The sequence below is a fragment of the Coenobita brevimanus genome, chromosome 27 (genome assembly GCF_032717465.1).
Source record: "Coenobita brevimanus isolate Jiangsu-jjx chromosome 27, ASM3271746v2, whole genome shotgun sequence".
Classification (NCBI taxonomy): domain Eukaryota; kingdom Metazoa; phylum Arthropoda; class Malacostraca; order Decapoda; family Coenobitidae; genus Coenobita; species Coenobita brevimanus.
The window spans coordinates 5,022,300-5,041,563 of NC_136980.1; the positions used below are offsets into that span (position 1 = coordinate 5,022,300).

Below are 19,264 nucleotides of genomic sequence, written 5' to 3' on the forward strand. Positions count from 1 at the left end.
ATGGTGGTGGTGGTGGTGATGATGATGATGATGATAATGTGGCTTCTCTGTCGCAAAGGTAAGGAAACTCCCTAACACCTCTTCCTTAGTGATTTATTTTTGGATATAGGTAGTACTGGTTAGCATCTTTCTGTACGTTGATTATGCAGTGTATGGCGATAATGTAAGGATTTATATGGTACAGAAGAGGCCAATATGGTGTAATAAACAAAATAAATCACTTCGGAAAATGTGTTAGGGACCTTCCATTGCCAACGTTGCTTATGCAGCGTATGGCGATACTGGAAGGATTTATATAACTTCCAGCAGTTAGGTATAATAAAGTAAATCGCTTAGGAAAAGGTGTTAGGGATCTTCCTTAACCGACGAGGTCAACTGATTTTTTTTTTCTTTTTTTCTTTAGGTCCTTATTTACATGGTATAAGAGGGGTGTGTGAGCTGCGAGCAGGGCAGTGAAATGGAGGGAGACAAGACGACACGAGGGAGATTTGTTTGTGGCCACCCCTTACGGGATTAAGGTGTCTGGCAATATATAGATAGATAGCTTTACATGGTTGAGGTACATTCATATCTATTTTTATAGTAGTTTGCCCATAAATATCAGTTTTCTTTGACCATTACCTCCAAGAAGAAAACGTTACTAAATGGTTAACTATGCTAAATACGAGTTAAAAATAGCTCCTGGCAACCAAATTCATTACTTTTAGGTGGAAAATAAGAATGAATACTGGTTAGGAATGCGTACTGATTGGATCAGAATAATACCAGTCAAAGATGAAGTTAGGAATGATCATAAAAAAAAAATACTACACGGAGCTGCATTTGCGAAGTTAAAATTTGCATTGGAATATTACTCTTAATAGGAAGAAAAGGAAGAGGAAGAAGAAAGGATGATATGAATGAGTAAAAAAAAAAAAGACGAAGACGAAAACAAAGAAGCTGAGACAGTAGGAGAGGAGGGAGGAGGAGGAGGAGGAGGAGGAAGAAGAAGAAGAGATTCGATACCTTCCCTGTCCTTCCTTACTAGTAAATAAATAAATAAATAAAGTTACGAGGAAATGATATTCTGTTTTGCTTATACTAGAGAGAGAGAGAGAGAGAGACTGCATTTCAGTTTAGTCGAGCGTAGTCAAACTGGGGGGCAGATCTGACTAGTAACCAAGGAGACTCAATGCTATCTCAAGGGTTATCGAATTCCACGCACCCACGACGTAGGGTAATGTCCATCATCCTATTGCATCTGATCTATCTATATATCGATCTATCCATCCATCTATCTGTCTATTTATCTATCCATCCATCCATCCTACCCTCCATTCCTCTCTCTCTCTGTCCATTCAACCCTCCATCCATCTATCCATCCATCTATCGATCCATCCATTCATCAATCTATCTACATGATTTTATTATCATCATTTTTTTTACTTCCTGTTACTGGACTTAGAACTATTATTTAATTATTTACTGAGGAACTTGGGCCGGATCCTCGTCAGGTGTCAAGCACATGTTCCTATGCGATTTATTTTTACACTACTGTACATGTCTCATCTCTCTTGAACTTTTTTTTTTTTTTTTAACAAGATGAACAAAGGAAGGAAAAACAATTAAATAAACAAATTAAATATCACAGGGGCAAAGCGGAGCCTACGCGTGGTGGCGCTGTGTATCCTGGGTGAAGCAGCTGCGGCATCCACCCGGGAGACAAAGCTATTCTTATTACCCAACACCTCGCCGTGGGAAAGGCCCTGGTGTGACCCTAATGAGGCGCTGTCTGCCACAAGAGGCACTGGATTTCTATATAGTGTAATTATTATTATTATTATTATTTATTGTGCCTCTGACCGCCTAAAATTCAGTTCCTTGCTCCACATTACCGCACTTCGACACACCGGTTGTAGTGTTGCCTAATCACCACACACACACACACACACACACACACACACACACACACACACACACACAATAATTAACCGCCTTTCACACCCGCTTTTTATCGCTCAATGGAATGCGTTCACCTTTCTTATTTCCTTTTTCCTACTTTCCTGTAGTTTTTTGTCCGCGTGCGTCAGTCCGTCCGTTGCGTCAGGTTTGTTACGCAGATTTGTTTATTTGTTGATTAACTTTTCCTACATGTCAGTGGGAAGTTATTATTATTACATTTTTTAAAATAACACAACAGAGGAAGGAAAGACAAATGAATTAAAAAATAATCCATACGCCAGATTATTTGAAAATTGCGATATTTCAAATGCTATGTGACCTACAGCTTAGTCGATCAACTATCCGTTTCCCCCCCCCCCCCAAATACGGAGGCAATCTGCCAACCGGATCTCCGGATATTATCTGAACACAGAAAAGTGAGTCAGCCACGCTATCTCAAAAACCGCTTAAGCCAACAAAGCTGAAATTTTAACCCAATATAGCCTCAAGGAGGACGCAGTGGGGAATGGGGTATGGTTCCGATCGGTTGATTATTCTCCGGGATCACCTGAGGTAAAAAACTGGGACTTTTCCGGATATTCCGGATGTCAGCTAATTGTCCATGAAGGATTAAAGTTCGAGCCACCAAACTTGTTACACTTACAGACTGTGATGACCTACGGTGACATGCACAGGCTCAGTGACCTTGACCTCAAGGTCCCTTTACAGCAAGGCTTAGGCAATGGCTGTGGCAAGTTATTATCAAAACTGCCCATGGACAATATGACGGTGTTCTAGATTATTTCAACATTTTCGTTTGTCTGATTTTAGCTCTAAAATCAGACATGATTCGGTTCAAAATTAACTCCCTGATCTCAAAAGGTTCTCCAGTGTGAGTAAAACCATCTGGCGTTAATCAGGCTGAAATAGATTACTTGTACACACACACACACACACACACAAACACAGAGAGAGAGAGAGAGAGAGAGAGAGAGAGAGAGAGAGAGAGAGGAAATAAGGCAAACACTGCATAAGAGTAACACACACAACCCCTTTTAGCTATTTATCTAACATCACTAAACAACATTAATCTAAACCACCATATTTAATAATTAGACAATGGCTAGGCAGAATCTAACAGGTGTAAATTAGTTAGTTACCTTCTTCGGCAGCGACCCATATACAGAATAATAGTAGTAGTAGTGGTAGTAATCGTAATAATAATAATAAAAATAACAATAATAATAAACAACATCGGTCGTAATACTAAATACATTACTTATACACCCACATATTGTAGCATTATATTTTTACACAAAACAATAGAAAAAAGAATTGTTCCACATTCTCCAACTCACTATATGACCGTGTGGCCTAATGGATAAGGCGTCGGACTTCGGATCCGAAGATTGCAGGTTCGAGTCCTGTCACGGTCGACGAGGGTATTTTTTTAGAAGACTGCAACTTTAATATTAAAAGTGAAGAAGAAAAAATGGAAGGTAAGGGACCAATGTATTACAATTAGGAACGAAAAATAATCAGCTCGATGGCTTCAGAACTTGCTCGATGACATTCTATTATTAATTATTATTATTATTATTCCCATACTGTTTCAACTGGACTCCGGGTGACGATTTTTCTAGCTGACCTGCCGATTTTAAACACTTACATTTTTACTTAAGGAACGGCTCTCGTCTTCAAGTACGTTATTAAAGCATCCTTGGGGTCATTAGGAAGGGTCTCTTAAACTGAAGGGGATAATAATGAAGGAAATTAATCATATAAGTCCACAAGCTTGAAAATTACCTCGATCGCCTAATTAACGCTGCCCATTATCTCTATTCTCTCTCTACCTATTATTTATCTGTCTCCTATCTCTCTGCCTCTCATCTCTCCGTCTACTGTTTCCCACTCTTCTCTCCCCCTGCCTTCGCGTGGTGGCACTGATATGCGGTTCCAGTCCCTTCAGATATACAGTACGTCACTCAACCCACTCCCTATCCCCCGAAAGGTGGATGGGGGACTGCAAGAAGGGTAATTTCAGCTAGTATTAATATACATCCGTGTCAAATATACTGTTATTATAAAAAACAATAAAGTACTGTAATTTGGACTAGCAGGGTCTCCTTTATTATTCGGTATAGGTGTACATAGACACACTAAGTAAATACATACATACAGTACATACACATACATACATAGACAGACAGACTTACACAATACATACATACACACACACACAGACACAAAATATATACATACACACATACATACATACACAAAATACATACGTACATAGACTGACACAAAACACGTAAATACATACATACATAGACAGACTGACACACAAAATACATACATACGTATACACAAAGATTTATCAAACAACAATATTATTCATGACAAAGGAGACTAAAATAAAACACTATATAATATTTCCATTATATATTTGCAAACAACAACTCCGCACACAATAATAATAAAATATATATATATATACATGGCTACTATGCATATCACAAGGCACCCCCTCTGCTATCACCGGTCTAAATCAGGCTCACGTTCCAATCCACTCCCACTCCTGATTAAGAATTATATAAGGAAGGATATGGAAGGAGAAGAATGCAAACCGTCTTCTCTCGTCTCCCTTCTTCCTGTAAACACAAATTCTTCTTACGACTGAAAATTGATCGTAAGCTTGTGAATACGGATCCTTCAAAAACACAGGTATATATAAATCATCATCATTATCATCATCATCATCAACCAACTGAAGGCTACACTCAAAATAAGTGAAAAGCCTCTCCCCCAAAAAACGAATACCAATATCATCATCATCATCATCATCATCACCATCATCATCACAAACTAACTCAATGATCCAGTCTCAAAATTTAAAAAGAGACAGAGATTCCTTTCCAAAAATACAAACCATAATCACCATCATCATTATCACCGCCACCATCACCATCACCATCAGAGGGGGTGATAAATAGACCCAATAGATACAGGCTACTGGTACACGTGAGTCAGGTAAAAAGGTGTGTTGGAGGCAGCGTGTAAGGCAGCCCGGCCCACCATGAGGACAGCACACGACTTCATGGCGAGTTTGTACTTTATAGCACCCGCGTTGTGGAGGGGGAGGGGGAGGGAGGGAGGGGGAGAGACTTAGGAGGGGGAAGGACTGAGGAGGGAGAGGGACGGACGAGGACTTGGAGGGAGAGGGGGGGGGGAGGAAGGAGAGCTTGGGTGGGTGGGGATGGGGATAGGGAGGGAGAGGCAAGATTGGGGTGGAAGAGAGTGGTAGGTGGTATTGGGGAGGAAGGATTGGGATGGAAGGGTTGGGGAGGTACGACTGGGGAGGAAATGGATGGGGAAGGAGGGTTGGGGAGGAAGGAGATGGGGAAGGCAGGACTTGAGGAGTTAGGTAAGGTATGGTTTATGAAAGGTGAGGGATGTGAGGGAGGGAGAGGGGAGGAAGTAAGTAGGGAAGAGGTGTGGAGGGGGGGGTAAAAAATTCAGAGGAAGGGGATGGTAAGAGGGAGATCAGGAAGAGGGAAAGGTGAAGCAAAAATCACATGAAAAAAAATCACACACATGACTATAGCTTAAGTGAATAAATACGGCCATTATAGCAATACAGATAGTGACTTTGGAAGGGGGGGGTTAGGTTATTTTAAGGGGGGTGTAGGGGGGTTAGGGGAAGGAAAGGGGTTGTGCCTGAAGGTCCTGGATGTGCTCCGGGCTGACGGCTGGTAAGGACGGGTGCGGCAAACCCTCCGCTTCCACATCTAGAGTCGCTATGGTGGTGGATCGAAGGTGCTTTACAATCGGCCCCCGTATCGGGTCCTCCGCCAAATCGTCATCGCTGTCTACCATGATTGAGATGTTGGACGAGGAGGCAACTTGGGTGAGGGCTGCGGCGGCGGTGGCGGCTGCAGTTGCGGCTGCGGTTGCGGTCACGGCGGAGTCTGCGGGATTCCGGTGTGGTGTAAACGCCGGTAGGACCCTGGGGGATATTTTTCTAAGACTGCTGGGGGTGTGGTACTCAGGAGGGCTAAGGCGACCTGAAGACACGACCTCGCTGATGGTGGTGATGTAAGGTGGCGGGGCATCGTCTACGCTTCCTCCTGGGCTACCTGACACGCTACCTGACGCGCTACCACACGCCGGCACAATCGTCGGCGCGGGCTCCGGGTCGGGTAGGGGCGTGGAGAGGGTGAAATAGGGCGGCGGTGGTGCTTCTTCGTCCATACTGACCGCCTCTTGGTAGGATGGGGGGCAGTCGTCCACCTTGTCGCATCCAGCCTCCCCCACCACCCGCACGCGAATCTGGAGAAGGGGGGGAGGGTCAAAAGGAGGGGGGTTGAGTACGCGGGGGGAGGGGATAAGAAGGTGGGGGAGGAGGCGAGGGTGGGGGGGAAGGAGACAGTAAGCAAACAGGTAAATTCTTCAGAAGACTAAAGCAGGTGTCACAATGCAGACGGTAAAAGCACGAAGCAGTAAAAATACGCACGTAAGCAAGGAAAATAAGCACGCAAACAGAGCAAATAAGCACGTAAGCAGAGGAAATAAGCACGTAAGCAGGGAAAATAAGCACGTAAGCAGGGAAAATAAGCACGAAAAACAGAGCAAATAAGCAAAAATAAGCACGTAAGCAGTGGAAATAAGCACTTCAGCATAGGGAAAAAGCACGTAACCAGAGGAAATAAGCACGTAAGCAGAGGAAATAAGCACGTAAGCAGAGGAATAAGCACGTAAGCAGAGAAAATAAGCACGTAAGCAGTAAAAATAAGCACGTAAGCAGGGAAAAAAGCACGTCAGCAGTGGAAATAAGCACGTACGCAGAGGAAATAAGCAGGCAAGCAGTGAAAATTATCAGCATAAGTCAGCAGGCAGAAGCAGTCCGATCAGCAAGCAGGAATTTCAATCAACCAAATCAGCAAAAGTTAGCCAGAATTAACCCCTCAATGACCCTCGCGACTATGAACCCGCAGGCGAAAGGTGGTACGCAAATAACTCCCAGCACAATGCCACGGTCAGCAGCTTTGGCCATTAAAATCAGCAGTAGTCAGCAAGCAGTAAAATCAGCAATAGTCAGCAAGCAGTATAATCAGCAGTAGTCAGCATGCAGTAAAATCAGCAGTAGTCAGCATGCAGTAAAATCAGCAGTAGTCAGCAAGCAGTAAAATCAGCAGTAGTCAGCATGCAGTAAAATCAGCAGTAGTCAGCAAGCAGTAAAATCAGCAGTTGTCAGCATGCAGTAAAATCAGCAACAGTCAGCAAGCAGTAAAATCAGCATTAGTCAGCAAACACTAAAATCAGCAGTAGTCAGCAGGCCTTTAAATCTGACAGTAACAGACAGATAAGCTTCAACGCGCAGAATGTCAGCCTTTGGTTCTTCTTTCCTTGCAAAAAAAAAATAAATAAATAAATAAATAAAGATCACACGTACTGGGGCTATTGGGTAATACCTTTTTAAACCCTTCAGATCAAATTCGTCTTTTTAAAACATGTATTCATTCTTTAAAAAAAATAATAAATATAATTAAAAAAAAATCATTATGTTAAACTTGGGAACACCTCCATCAAGTCGAAAATTTAGAAACGAAAAAAAAAAATACTATATTACCGATCACTTTCATCAACTTCATCTTTTCTCGTCTTATTTCCTTCACTTTCGTCTTACTTGGCCTTCAGGTGGGCTTATGTAATTAACGTAGGGCTTCTCGTACCAAAAGGGGTCTTCAAAGGGCAGCAGACGGCCTAATTAAGCAGGTAATTAACGCCTACAAGCAGGTAGGAACAGGTGAGGCAGAGTAGGGTATGCAGGGAGGTAAACAGAGGCTGCGTTGTCAAATTACGTAAGGGGTTGCCATGATTACGTAAAGGGTTGCCATGGTTACTTGCCATGGTTACGTAAGGGGTTGCCATGGTTACGTAAGGGGTTGCCATGGTTACGTAAAGGGTTGCCATGGTTACGTAAAGGGTTGCTATGGTTACGTAAGGGGTTGCTATGGTTACGTAAGGGGTTGCCATGGTTACGTAAGGGGTTGCCATGGTTACGTAAGGGGTTGCTATGGTTACGTAAGGGTTTGCCATGGTTACGTAAGGGGATGTGTTAGGATGCTAGTGGGTTAGGCAGGACCGCTGGCACCTCTTCGTGACTAGCGTAATTTCTGAAGCTGATACGTTCTCTCTCTCTCTCTCTCTCTCTCTCTCTCTCTCTCTCTCTCACACACACACACACACACACACAGACAGAGGAAGAAAGCTAAAAGGGAAAGGAAGAATGGGAGGATAAAGGATGACAAACAGGAAGGAGAGAGAGAGAGAGAGAGAGAGAGAGAGGAAAGCTAAACAGTGAGGTAAAGAGTACGTGACGAAGAGACAAGAAGGGGAAAGAGGAAGGAAGGAGATAGGAGAAAAAGATGATGGAAGGAAGGATGGAAGGACAGCAAGGAGAGGAAGGAAGTGGGGAGAAAAGGAAGAGGGGAGAAAAGGATGAAGGAAGGAAGGAAGGAAGGAAAGTGGAATAGAGAAGATGGGAGGAAAAGATGATGGAAGGAAGGATGGAAGGGCAGCAAGGAGAGGATGGAAGAGAAGGGAAAAAAGGATGAAGGAGGGAAGGAAGGATTAATCAGGTCCCAACACTAAGGCCACCAGGTAAGCTATAATCAACCTTAATTACCTATATTTACGACCGATGAAAGAGAGGAGGAGGAAAAAAAGGAGAGAAAAAGAGTAAATGAGGAGGAGGGAGAGGAGAGGGAGGAGGATGGGGAGGGGGAGAGTAGAGGAGAGGAGAGAGGAGATGGTGGTGATGATGAGAATAATGAAGATGATGATGATGATGATGATGATGATGAGGTAATTTGAAGCGTAAGCAACCAAAACTTAAAAAAACACCAAATTGCAACAGTTCACTAAATCCAACAAACCAAACAGTATATGCAAAAAACAATGCAACAAGTAATGAAAAAGGCAAATGCAAAAGTATATACAACAGGTGACACAAATATAAGGAAATATACAAACATACACAAAGCACGGCAACATAAACACACACACAAAGCAACAAACACAAACAGGAAACACATACATAGAGGCATTAAACGTGTCGATGGCCGAGGTGACACACACACACACACACACACACACACACACACAAACACATACAGGAAACACACACACACACACAGAAGCATAAGCGTGTCAATGGCCCAGGTGACACACACACACACACACACACACACACACACACACACACACACACACACAAAGCCAGTTATCATGCATGCAAATCCGCTTATTAATATTCATGCACGATGCCCCGTAAGATACCATGCAAAACACAGATATCAATATAGACAAAGATATATAAAGAAAAATGGAGCTATGTTTGAACTGCGTACGTATGATAAACTACTTGAGGAAAAAAACAATAATATTTCTCATTTAATCTTGCTCTTATTGAAATTGTTATATTAGAATTAAGTACGAATATTAAAAATGAAAAATATGTTGAATCATCAGAAAACAAACATTAAAATTCTTTCTTACATTTACAGACGAAATTCTTCACCTAAATCTTACCAAATCTCATTAATCCTAAATTTTACCTAACCCAATTTTACCTTCCTACCCTTCACCTAACCCAATTTTACCTTCCTACCCTTCACCTAACCCAATTTTACCTTACTACCCTTCACCTAACCCAATTTTACCTTCCTACCCTTCACCTAACCCAATTTTACCTCCCTGCCCTTCACCTGCTCCAATCATACCTTCCTACCCTTCACCTGCTCCAATTTTACCTTCCTACCCTTCACCTAACCCAATCCTACCTTCCTACCCTTCACCTAACCCACCCTTACCTTCCTACTCACACCTAACCAAGCCTAACTGGTGGATATGTATGGAGATATATCATTATCGAAGAGGTATTAAACGAAATAGTAGAAAAATTAAACTGAGTAAGGTGCAAACACTAACATTCTAACCTAACCAAACCGAATGTTAATCAAATTACCTTAACTTAACCAAACTCACCTTTTCTAACCTAACCTAACCCAACCCAACCTAACGAAACCAAATCCAACCCAACTCAACCCAATCTAATATACACCTAACCTAACCCACAGCTAGTCTAACCAAACCAAACCACCCCCAATCTATCCTAACCAAACCACCCCCAATCTAACCTAACCAAACCACACCCAACCTAACCTAGCCTCACCAGACCTAACCACATCCAATCTAACCTAATCCTCACCTGACCTACCCAAACCCCATCTGGTCTCCCCTGGCCACTCACCTGTCTATGAAGTGTGATGAGCTTGTGTCGCTTGCAGTACCAGTAGCAAAAATGAGCCGCTGAGTAGAGGAGGAGCCACGCCACTAGGACCAGCTGCCATTTTTCTTCCAAGATGAGCATGACGATGATAAAGACCCACCCAAGTACCACCAGGAGCGCCAGGACGGCCCCTAGTATCCGCCACGTGAGCATACGGGACTTGCAGGCGGGGGGTATGCCGTCTGTGCTCTGGTCTGTCTGTGGGGCGTCTGTCTGCTGGGGGTCTGGCGTGGTCTGTCCTGTGGGATCTGGTTGTCTGGCCATCTCGAATCTTGTGGCTCTCACTTCGAAGATTCTCTCTATATATTCTTCTTTAATGTGAGCTCCCAAAATTAAAGGGAGCAGTGAATATTGTAGTTTTCTCTCAATTTGCTCTAAAAGCTAGCTCACTTTCTCACTCAGGGGGTTGCAAATGGGGTTTCCTTTATACAGAACCCTCTAAATCTAAGCTCATTTTTTACTTCAAGGGGATTCTGAAGTAAATGTTTTCAATCTCCCTTCTTCTTCTTCTTCATCAACAACTCTGCTCACTATTCACTTGGGACGTCTGCAGTAGGCCAGTAGAGTTCTCCTGCTGGTTTTCCCTGCTTGTGTAACTTCTGCGCCTGCTATCTTGCCGGAAAGGGGCGTAAACGGGCTTCAAGACTCTGTACAGGTCAACATGCAAGAGATTTCCATTCACGAGGTGCCGTCAGGGAGAGCGGTACATCCTTCCTCTGACGATGCCGAGGGGTGACTGGCTGGCTGGGTGACTGCAGACTGGCCACAGGTTAACCTGCAAAGGAGAGACGCATGCGCAGTTAGTGCATGTGGGTGGTGGTGATGTGATGATGATAAGGGATGGGGAAAATGTGATGATGATGATGATGATGAGGGAGATGACATGATGGTGATGATGCTAAGGGGTGGTGGTTGTGGTGGTGGTGGTGACGAAAGGAGGGCAATGAAAAAATGGGATAATGTAATATAAATTCATCTAGTTATCAACATAGAGAGAGAGAGAGAGAGAGAGAGAGAGAGAGAGAGAGAGAGAGAGAGAGAGAGAGAGAGAGGATAACACCTGATAACACGAGGAGTGACTGATAAGGAGTGTTTATTGATTGCCTGATAGTGTGTTAACCCTGATCCGACACAGACAGATGTAGGTCACTGAGGAGCTGGTTAGATATTGAGATGGGAAATGAATTTACCTGGTATATGGCTGGTTAATTTGTAAACATAAATATGGGTAATGAGACAGACAGAGAAGCAAACACACGCACACACACACACACACACACACACACACACACACACACACACACACACACACACACACACACAAAGACCCACCTACAAACACATAAAAATTCTCTCTCACACACACACACACACTTCCCCTGCGCCTCAACCCCATCATTACCAATCCTCGCTTTAAAAAAATACATATAATCAAGCGAAAAAAAACACACTGCGAAAAACAAGGAAGAAAACGGTGAAGGATTTATGCATCTATTATTATTCTTATTTTTTTTTTTTTTCGGTGTAAAACTATTTGGGTATATTGGGTGGACTTTATGCTTTTTGTTTTTATAATATTTTTTTTTGTCTTTTTCGTGGATTTTCGTTTTTTTTTTTTTCACTAATTTCCTTTTCTTCGTCTTTTTTTTCTTCTTCCTTCACCTTGTTGTTGTTGTTGTTGTTGTTGTTGTTCTTCTTCTTCTTCTTCTCCCCCCTCCTCCTCCTTTCATCAGCCTTCTTTTATTTCTTTCCTTCTTCCTCACATTCTATCTATCAAATCTTCATCTTTGGCTTCAATTCCTTCTTCTCGACCTATATCTATCTATCTACTATCAGTTCTACTCCTTCTCCTCCTCCTCTTCCATCTCTCCATTTCCTCTCTATATCTATCTATCTATCTGTTACCAATTCCACTCTTCCTTCGTTTCTCCTCCTCATCCTCCTCTTCCTTTCCTTGCTTCCTCCTCCTCACCTTCTTCCTTCTCCTCTTCCTCCTCTTCTTCCTTCCTCCCCTTACTCCATCTCTTCCTCCCTTTCCTCCTTCTCTTTCTTCTCCTTCTTCCTTCCTTCAAAAGTTCAAGGATCATTACAGGTTTGTGAAGGACAGGCCTGGATTATTTTTGACTAATAACAGGGTAAAACTGGAACATATATAATTCTCTCTCTCTCTCTCTCTCTCTCTCTCTCTCCAAACGCCCGGAAGACCAAAATCGAACACACCAAAAATTTCGAAAACAATTCTATTTTTATTGATTCTTTTTACAGCAACGTTAAAAAAAAAAAAAGGCGTCGAAACTATAATACTACGTATAATACATTTTTTTCCGTTCAGTTCGTTGTATAAATTACGAAAAATACACACGGGCCTCTATGACTCGAGAGAGAGAGAGAGAGAGAGAGTCTGTGACGTCAATGGGAGGTGTAACTCAACAAAATCAAGCTCCAGATTAACAGCAAAAACTGAACTAACTGGCATTAAGTACGCACATAAAGGGAGCAGCGTAAACGGTACACACACACACACACACACACACACACACACACACACACACACACACATTCTGGTTACTTTGACTTTGGGGATGGTCAGCTTTTGTGTGTGTGTGTGTGTGTGTGTGTGTGTGTGTGTGTGTGTGTGTGTGTGTGTGTGTGTGTGTGTGTGTGTGTGTGTGTTTTATTGTTTTTGTTGTGACACTAACAGGATGTGGACCCAAAGGACGAGTCTATTTAGGGTGAGGGCTTATCAGTGTGTGTGTGTGTGTGTGTGTGTGTGTGTGTGTGTGTGTGTGTGTGTGTGTGTGTGTGTGTGAGGAAAAGTGCAATACATATCACTACACACACACACACACACACACACACACACACACACACACACACACAGGGCGAGGCAGGTAGGCAGTCAGGCAGGTAAGGGGGAGGGGCCAGAGGTTAAGGCAGGTGACGTCACTGCCTACGTCACGAATCGGGGCATACCCCTTTCGTTCCCTGTCGAGACGCACGTGTACTGGTGGTCGTGCTTGGACGTGTGGGTTAAATTCCTTGTTGGTGGGTGTTTGGACTGTGGCAGACACGTGTAAAGGTGTGGTACAGGATGTGGTGGTGTGGTGGTAGGGGGTGGAAGTAAAGATTATATTAACGTTTCGTGATGGTGGTGGTTTTGATTGTGGTAGACACGTGTAATGTTGTGGTGGAGGATGTGGTAGTTGTGGTAGTGATGTTGTGGTTGTTTGGTTGTGGTGTTGGTGGTTGTGAATGGTAGTTAGGAGGGTTTAATTGCAGTGTTGTTATTGTGGTTAGTGGTTGAGGCGATACGAGGTAGTTGTGGTTACTGTAGTGGTTGTCAGTGGTGGTTGTGGTAGTTGTGATGGTTTGTGGTAGTTGTTGAAGGCTGCATTTGTAGTGGTGACGGTAGCTGTTATATTATTGGTGTGTGTGTGTGTGTGTGTGTGTGTGTGTGTGTGTGTGTGTGTGTGTGTGAGAGAGAGAGAGAGAGAGAGAGAGAGAGAGAGTTTGTGAATGAGAAGGGGGGGAGGGGAGGGGAGGGGGAGATGAAGAAAAAAGATGACTTAACACTTGAAATAGATTTTTTCACCTCTCTCTCTCTCTCTCTCTCTCTCTCTCTCTCTCACGTACACATACCTTGACTTACTAATACACGCACATGCACACGACCGCACTCAACGCACATGAAAACGTTTGTTCAGTCACGTACACGTTTCCAAGGAAGTACACACACACACACACACACACACACTAGTTCATTTACTTTCTCCTCTTCTTTCACAAACATTTCTCTCTCTCTCTCTCTCTCTCTCTCTCTCTCTCTCACACACACACACACACACACACACACACACACACAAGCTTCATTACCCTATACCAGGAAGTGTGTGTGCGTCCGTGAGTCAACATACACGTGTGTACCGAGTGTCTGCGTGTCTATATATGAACACGTCTGCGCGCGCACACACACACACACACACACACACACACGAAATCTTTCTATCTATCCATCTACCTTCCTCCCCATCAGTCTATCAATGCACGCATCTATCTATCCATCTATCTAGAGGGGTTAGACAGCCTTCATTAACCCCTTCACTGCCAGGCCGCTCTACCATGATGAATAAAATCGTCTCAAATTGGACAAAATCGTCTTCAGATGAAAAAAATCGTCTTTAAATTGGATAAAATCGTCTGAAATTGAATAACATCTATTTAAGTTGGATAAAATCGTCTCCTAAGATGAACAAAATCGTCTGGAATAACATCAACGCCCTCGGTCTGAAAGGGTTTGTACTATCAAGGCCAGAGCACCGAGAAGGGACCGCCGTGTCTGTGTGGTCTGTGTATCTAGGTAACTTTTTTATTTCCCCCTTTCTCTGGTCTGGTCTGTGCCCCTTCTCTCTCTCTCTCTCTCTCTCTCTCTCTCACACACACACACACACACACACACACACACACACACACACACACCAAAGCAGGTACGGTACACATCTCATACACGTGAGTAAATACGTTCATGTCGGCAAGGTTAGGATGTGTGTGTGTGTGTGTGTGTGTGTGTGTGTGTGTGTGTGTGTGTGTGTGTGTGTGTGTGTGTGTGTGTGTGTGTGTGTGTGTGTGTGTGTGACCAGAAGCACAAGTGAGATATATATAGACAGATAGAGAGACAGGTTGGCACAGAAAGGCACAGACGGGTAGATAAAGAGAGAGAGAGAGAGAGAGAGAGAGAGAGAGAGAGAGAGAGAGGAGTTGAAGGAAGGAGATGAGAGGTGCAGATCGAGGAAGGGGTAGGTGTGGTAGACAGAGTGGGAATGAACTGAGAAAAACAGAACAGAATCCGGGAAGAAGCAAGGATACGAAGTGAGAGGGAAGGAAGGAGGGAGAGGAGGAAGGAGGGAGGGAGAGGAGGAAGGAGGGAGGGAAGGAGAGGCAGAGAGAGGAAGAGGAAGGGAAAGAGAGGCAGAGAGAGGGAGACGGAGGGAAGGAAGGAAAGAAGGACGGAGGAAGAGGAGGAGGAGGGAAGGAAAGAGAGGCAGAGAGAGAGAGAGGGAAGGAAGGAAAGAGAGGAGGAAAATGGGAGGGAAAGAGAGGCAGAGGGGGAGAGGGAGGGAAGGAAGGAAGGAAGGAGGGAGAGGAGGAAAGAGGGAGGGAAAGAGAGGAAGGGCCATCAGGAAACGGAAAGAGGGAGTGGTCTTGAAAATAGATGAATGAATTGAGAGCGCTGAGTGATCGAATCCGGGAGTAGAAGAGGGGAGAAGAGGAGGAGGGCAGAGGAAGAGGAAACAGGAAGAGGGAGTGGCTAAAAGAGGAACATGAATGAAATGGGACAAGAGGTAAGAGGCTGACAGAATCCGGGAGTAAAGGAGGGGAAGAGGACAGATGGAGAGGAAGGAGGAAGTGAGAGAGAGAGAGAGAGAGAGAGAGAGAGAGAGAGAGAGAGAGGCAGAAGGAGTAAAAAAGAAAAAATCGAAGGAAATGGAGAAAACACACACACACACACACACACACACACACACACACACACACACACACACACACACAATTTAGAAAAAAAAACATATTACCCTTGTCACAATTAACCTATTATTTCGGGGACACGCCTATTTCAATGACAGGGGGGGGGGGAGTGAGTTGGAGGGAGGACAGTCAAATGGTGGGTGACGGAGCGACATGACGGCGATTTGTCTCCGGCCCCCCTTTGCAGGATCAGGGCGTCGGGCTATAGATAGATAGATAGACGATTTTATTCAGCTGAGAAAGGGTCACAGGAGCAAGAGATGGGTATGTGGGTAAAAAATAGCACTCTTATTCATACGGCCCAAAATCGCTATCTAATCTGTCTCATTTCTAATCTATTTTTATCTCAATCTATCTAAGCCATCTTACCTGTAATCTCTATCTATCTCATCTCTACCTAACCTTTATCTATCTAACTTCTATCTACTCTCCCTCTACTCTACCTAATCCTTATCTATCAATCTATCTAATCCATATAATCCATCTTATCTGTAATCTCTACCTATCTCATCGCTAATCTCTAATCTACCTAACCCCTATCTATCTAACTTCTATCTTATCTCCCTCTACTCTATCTAAACCCTATTTAATCTATCAATATCTATCTCATGTATCTACTACGTCAATCCAATACCCTTCTCCCACACCAATCCACTCCACAGACGAGTATAACAATAATATAATGGTGGAAAATATAGCACAGAAATAATTTACTAAGAGGAGAGAGTGATCAAGAGGACAAAGAGAGGTCAATAAGAGGTCAAGGTCAAGGTGGGGTCGAGGTCAAGAAGAGAGGTCAACAAGGAGAGGCCAAAGAAGATGTGAGGTCAAGAAGAGACGTCAGGAAGGAGGGGTCAGGAAAGAGAGGTCATGATCAAGAGGGGTCAAGAAGATGAGGTCAAGAAGAAAGTGTCAAGAAGAGGACAAGAAGAAAAGGTCAGGGAGAAGAAGGGTCAATGAGGAGAAAAAAAAAAGAGGTCCAGATCGAGAACAGATGTCAAGAGGCCAAGAGGTCAAGATAAAAGGTCATGGAGGTCAAGATGAGGACAGGTCAAGTAATGTCAAAAAGTCATGAGGTCAAGAAAGAGGTCAAGAAATGTCAAGAAGTCAAGAAGAGGTCACGAAAGATGTCAAGAAGAGGAGAGGTCAAGAAGACGTCAAGAAGGGAGGTCGAAGGTCAAGGGAGGTCATGAAAATGGTCAAGAAGAGGTCAAGAGAGGTCAAGAAAAGGTCAAGAAAGATGTAAAAAAGGGAGGTCGAAGGTCAAGGGAGGTCACGAAAGTGGTCAAGAAGAGGTCAAGAGAGGTCAAGAAGGGAAGAACCAATCGAGAGTTGAGTGATCGATCGAATCCGGGAGCTGGAGAGGGAGAGGAGAGGGGGAGCGAGAGAAGAAGAGAGGGAGGGAGAGGAAGATGGAGAGGGTGGGAAGGGAGAAGCAAGAGTGATCAGGGAGAGGAGAGGAGAGACCGGAAGAGGGAGAGGACGATGAAAGGGATATAGAAAGAGCGGAAAGAAGAGAGAGAGAGAGAGAGAGAGAGAGAGAGAGTAAAACAACAGAGAAGGGGAAGAGGAGGAAGAAAGAAAGCAATTGGAGAAGTAAAAGATGAGAAGGGAGGGGAGAGAAGGAAAAGGGGAGGGAGATGGAAGGAAAAAGGGAGGGAGAAGGAAGGAAAAAGGGAGGGAGAAGGAAGGAAAAAGGGAGGGGGAAGGAAGGAAAAAGGGAGGGAGAAGGAAGGAAAAAGGGAGGGAGAGAGAAGGAAAAAAGGAGGGAGAAGGAAGGAAAAAGGGAGGGGGAAGGAAGGAAAAAGGAAGGAAGGAAAAAGGGAGGAAGGAAAAACGAAGGGAGGGAGAAGGAAAAGGGGAGGGAGAGAGGAAAAAGGCAGGGAGAGAGAGGAGAGGACAGGGAGGAAGACAGGGAGAGAGACTAAAGGGGGGGGGGAAGGAGGGAGGAAAGAGAAAGGGAAGAGTGGAAATCTCTCTCTCTCTCTCTCTCTCTCTCTCTCTCTTCCACACGTGTATAATGAGGGCAGTTTTTCCCTATCAGATGTGTGTGTGTGTGTGTGTGTGTGTGTGTGTGTGTGTGTGTGTGTGTGTGTGTGTGTGTGTGTGTGTGTGTGTGTGTGTGTGCGTGTGTGTGAGAGAGAGAGAGAGAGAGAGAGAGAGAGAGGTAAAGTTACGAGAAATGGGGAGGGGAGGAGAAGGGAGGGGAGGGGAGGGAAGGGGAGGGGAGGAGAAGGGAGGGGAGGGGAGGGGAGGGAAGGGGAGGAGAGAACTAGTTTTTGCAAGGGTAGGAAAGCTCGGGACTTCCCCTACCACGCCTTTGAGAGAGAGAGAGAGAGAGAGAGAGAGAGAGAGAGAGAACCAACTCCAGCTTATGACATGAAATTTAAACGGTGAAAAAAATAAAAAAAAATAACATCAAATCCCAAAAAAAATTATCAATATTTTTTTTATATATTTTTTTCATAACTTACGTCACCATCGGCCTCAAAAATAAAATAAAAAATAAATACATAAATAAACTTAAGAACTGCTTTGTCCATCATTAATTTTTTACGCATAGAAAACGGTGTTAATGGGAGACTTAGGAAAATAAATTGTACTGAAAGGGCTGTGTAGTTCTAGTAAGGCATATATTTTTACTTTATTTCGATCTACAACCTCCACCCACCCACACACACACACACACACATACACGGCTACACAACACTGATCTAGACGGTCTTCAGACTGATTGCTTCAAGCTTACGTTTTGGTGATGCGGGGCGGGGAGGTGGAGGAGGAAAAAGAGGTAAATAAGTGAAGGGGAGAGAAGAGGGGAGATGAACTGAGAGGAGAGGAGAAGGGAGGGAGGGGAAGAATTGGAAGGAAAAGAAGAAAATGAGAGTGAAGGAGACAAGGAGTGACGGAAAAAGAAGGGAGAAGGGTATGTATGTATGTATGTATAATTATTTTTTTGTATGGAACTGGGTCTATGTATGTATAGTATTTTTTTTTTAAATAACGGAACAGAGGAAGGAAAACCAAATGAATAAAAAAAACTAATCCATACATCAGATTACACCACTGTTCATAAAATATCTAACAGTTAGACTTGAACAGCTGTAGGTTGAAGTTTGGAGGGAAACAACTCTGGGGAAGCGAGTTCCAGAGAGATGCAGTTCGGGGAAAAGAATTCTGATAGGCAGAAGTTCTGCAATATGGCTGAGTGACATTCCAGTCATGAGCGCTACCAGATGCCCGTGTAGCACGAGGGAAGGCATGGAGAGGTGGCACCATGGACGCAACTTCGTCTGCGCATTTGCCATAAAAATATCTGTAAAATAATGCAAGGGAGGCAACATTCCTTCTTACTTGTAGGGGAGGTAGTTTATTAGTAATAGCAGGGTTGTTAATAATTCCAGCAGTTTTGTTCTAAATTTTGTCTAGTTGTTTTAGTGCAACCTCTCCACATCCATTCCACAA

General features: G+C 43.8%; 1 protein-coding gene and 1 non-coding gene across 2 annotated transcripts; one reads left to right on the plus strand and one right to left on the minus strand.

The window, feature by feature from the left end:
• The first annotated feature begins 3,283 nt into the window (after positions 1-3,283).
• TRNAR-UCG (transfer RNA arginine (anticodon UCG)) lies at positions 3,284-3,356 on the plus strand. Its single transcript has one exon. It is a non-coding gene; the product is annotated as a tRNA-Arg (tRNA).
• A 2,260-nt stretch (positions 3,357-5,616) lies between these two features.
• On the minus strand, positions 5,617-10,540 carry LOC145394333 (uncharacterized). The gene is made up of 2 exons (XM_080268210.1): positions 10,238-10,540; positions 5,617-6,252 (listed from the first exon to the last, which is right to left on the minus strand). The coding sequence occupies exons 1-2, from the start codon at positions 10,538-10,540 to the stop codon at positions 5,617-5,619; spliced, it is 939 nt and encodes a 312-aa protein (XP_080124336.1).
• Between the last annotated feature and the right edge of the window lie 8,724 nt (positions 10,541-19,264).

What these genes read in the sequence shown, in the direction of transcription:
- LOC145394333 (XM_080268210.1), bottom strand. Translation starts at nt 10,540, where the DNA reads ATGGCCAGACAACCAGATCCCACAGGACAGACCACGCCAGACCCCCAG. An exon ending in TCATCACACTTCATAGACAG is followed by an intron (nt 6,253 to 10,237) that starts GTGAGTGGCCAG and finishes CCCCTTCTCCAG; the next exon opens with ATTCGCGTGCGGGTGGTGGG.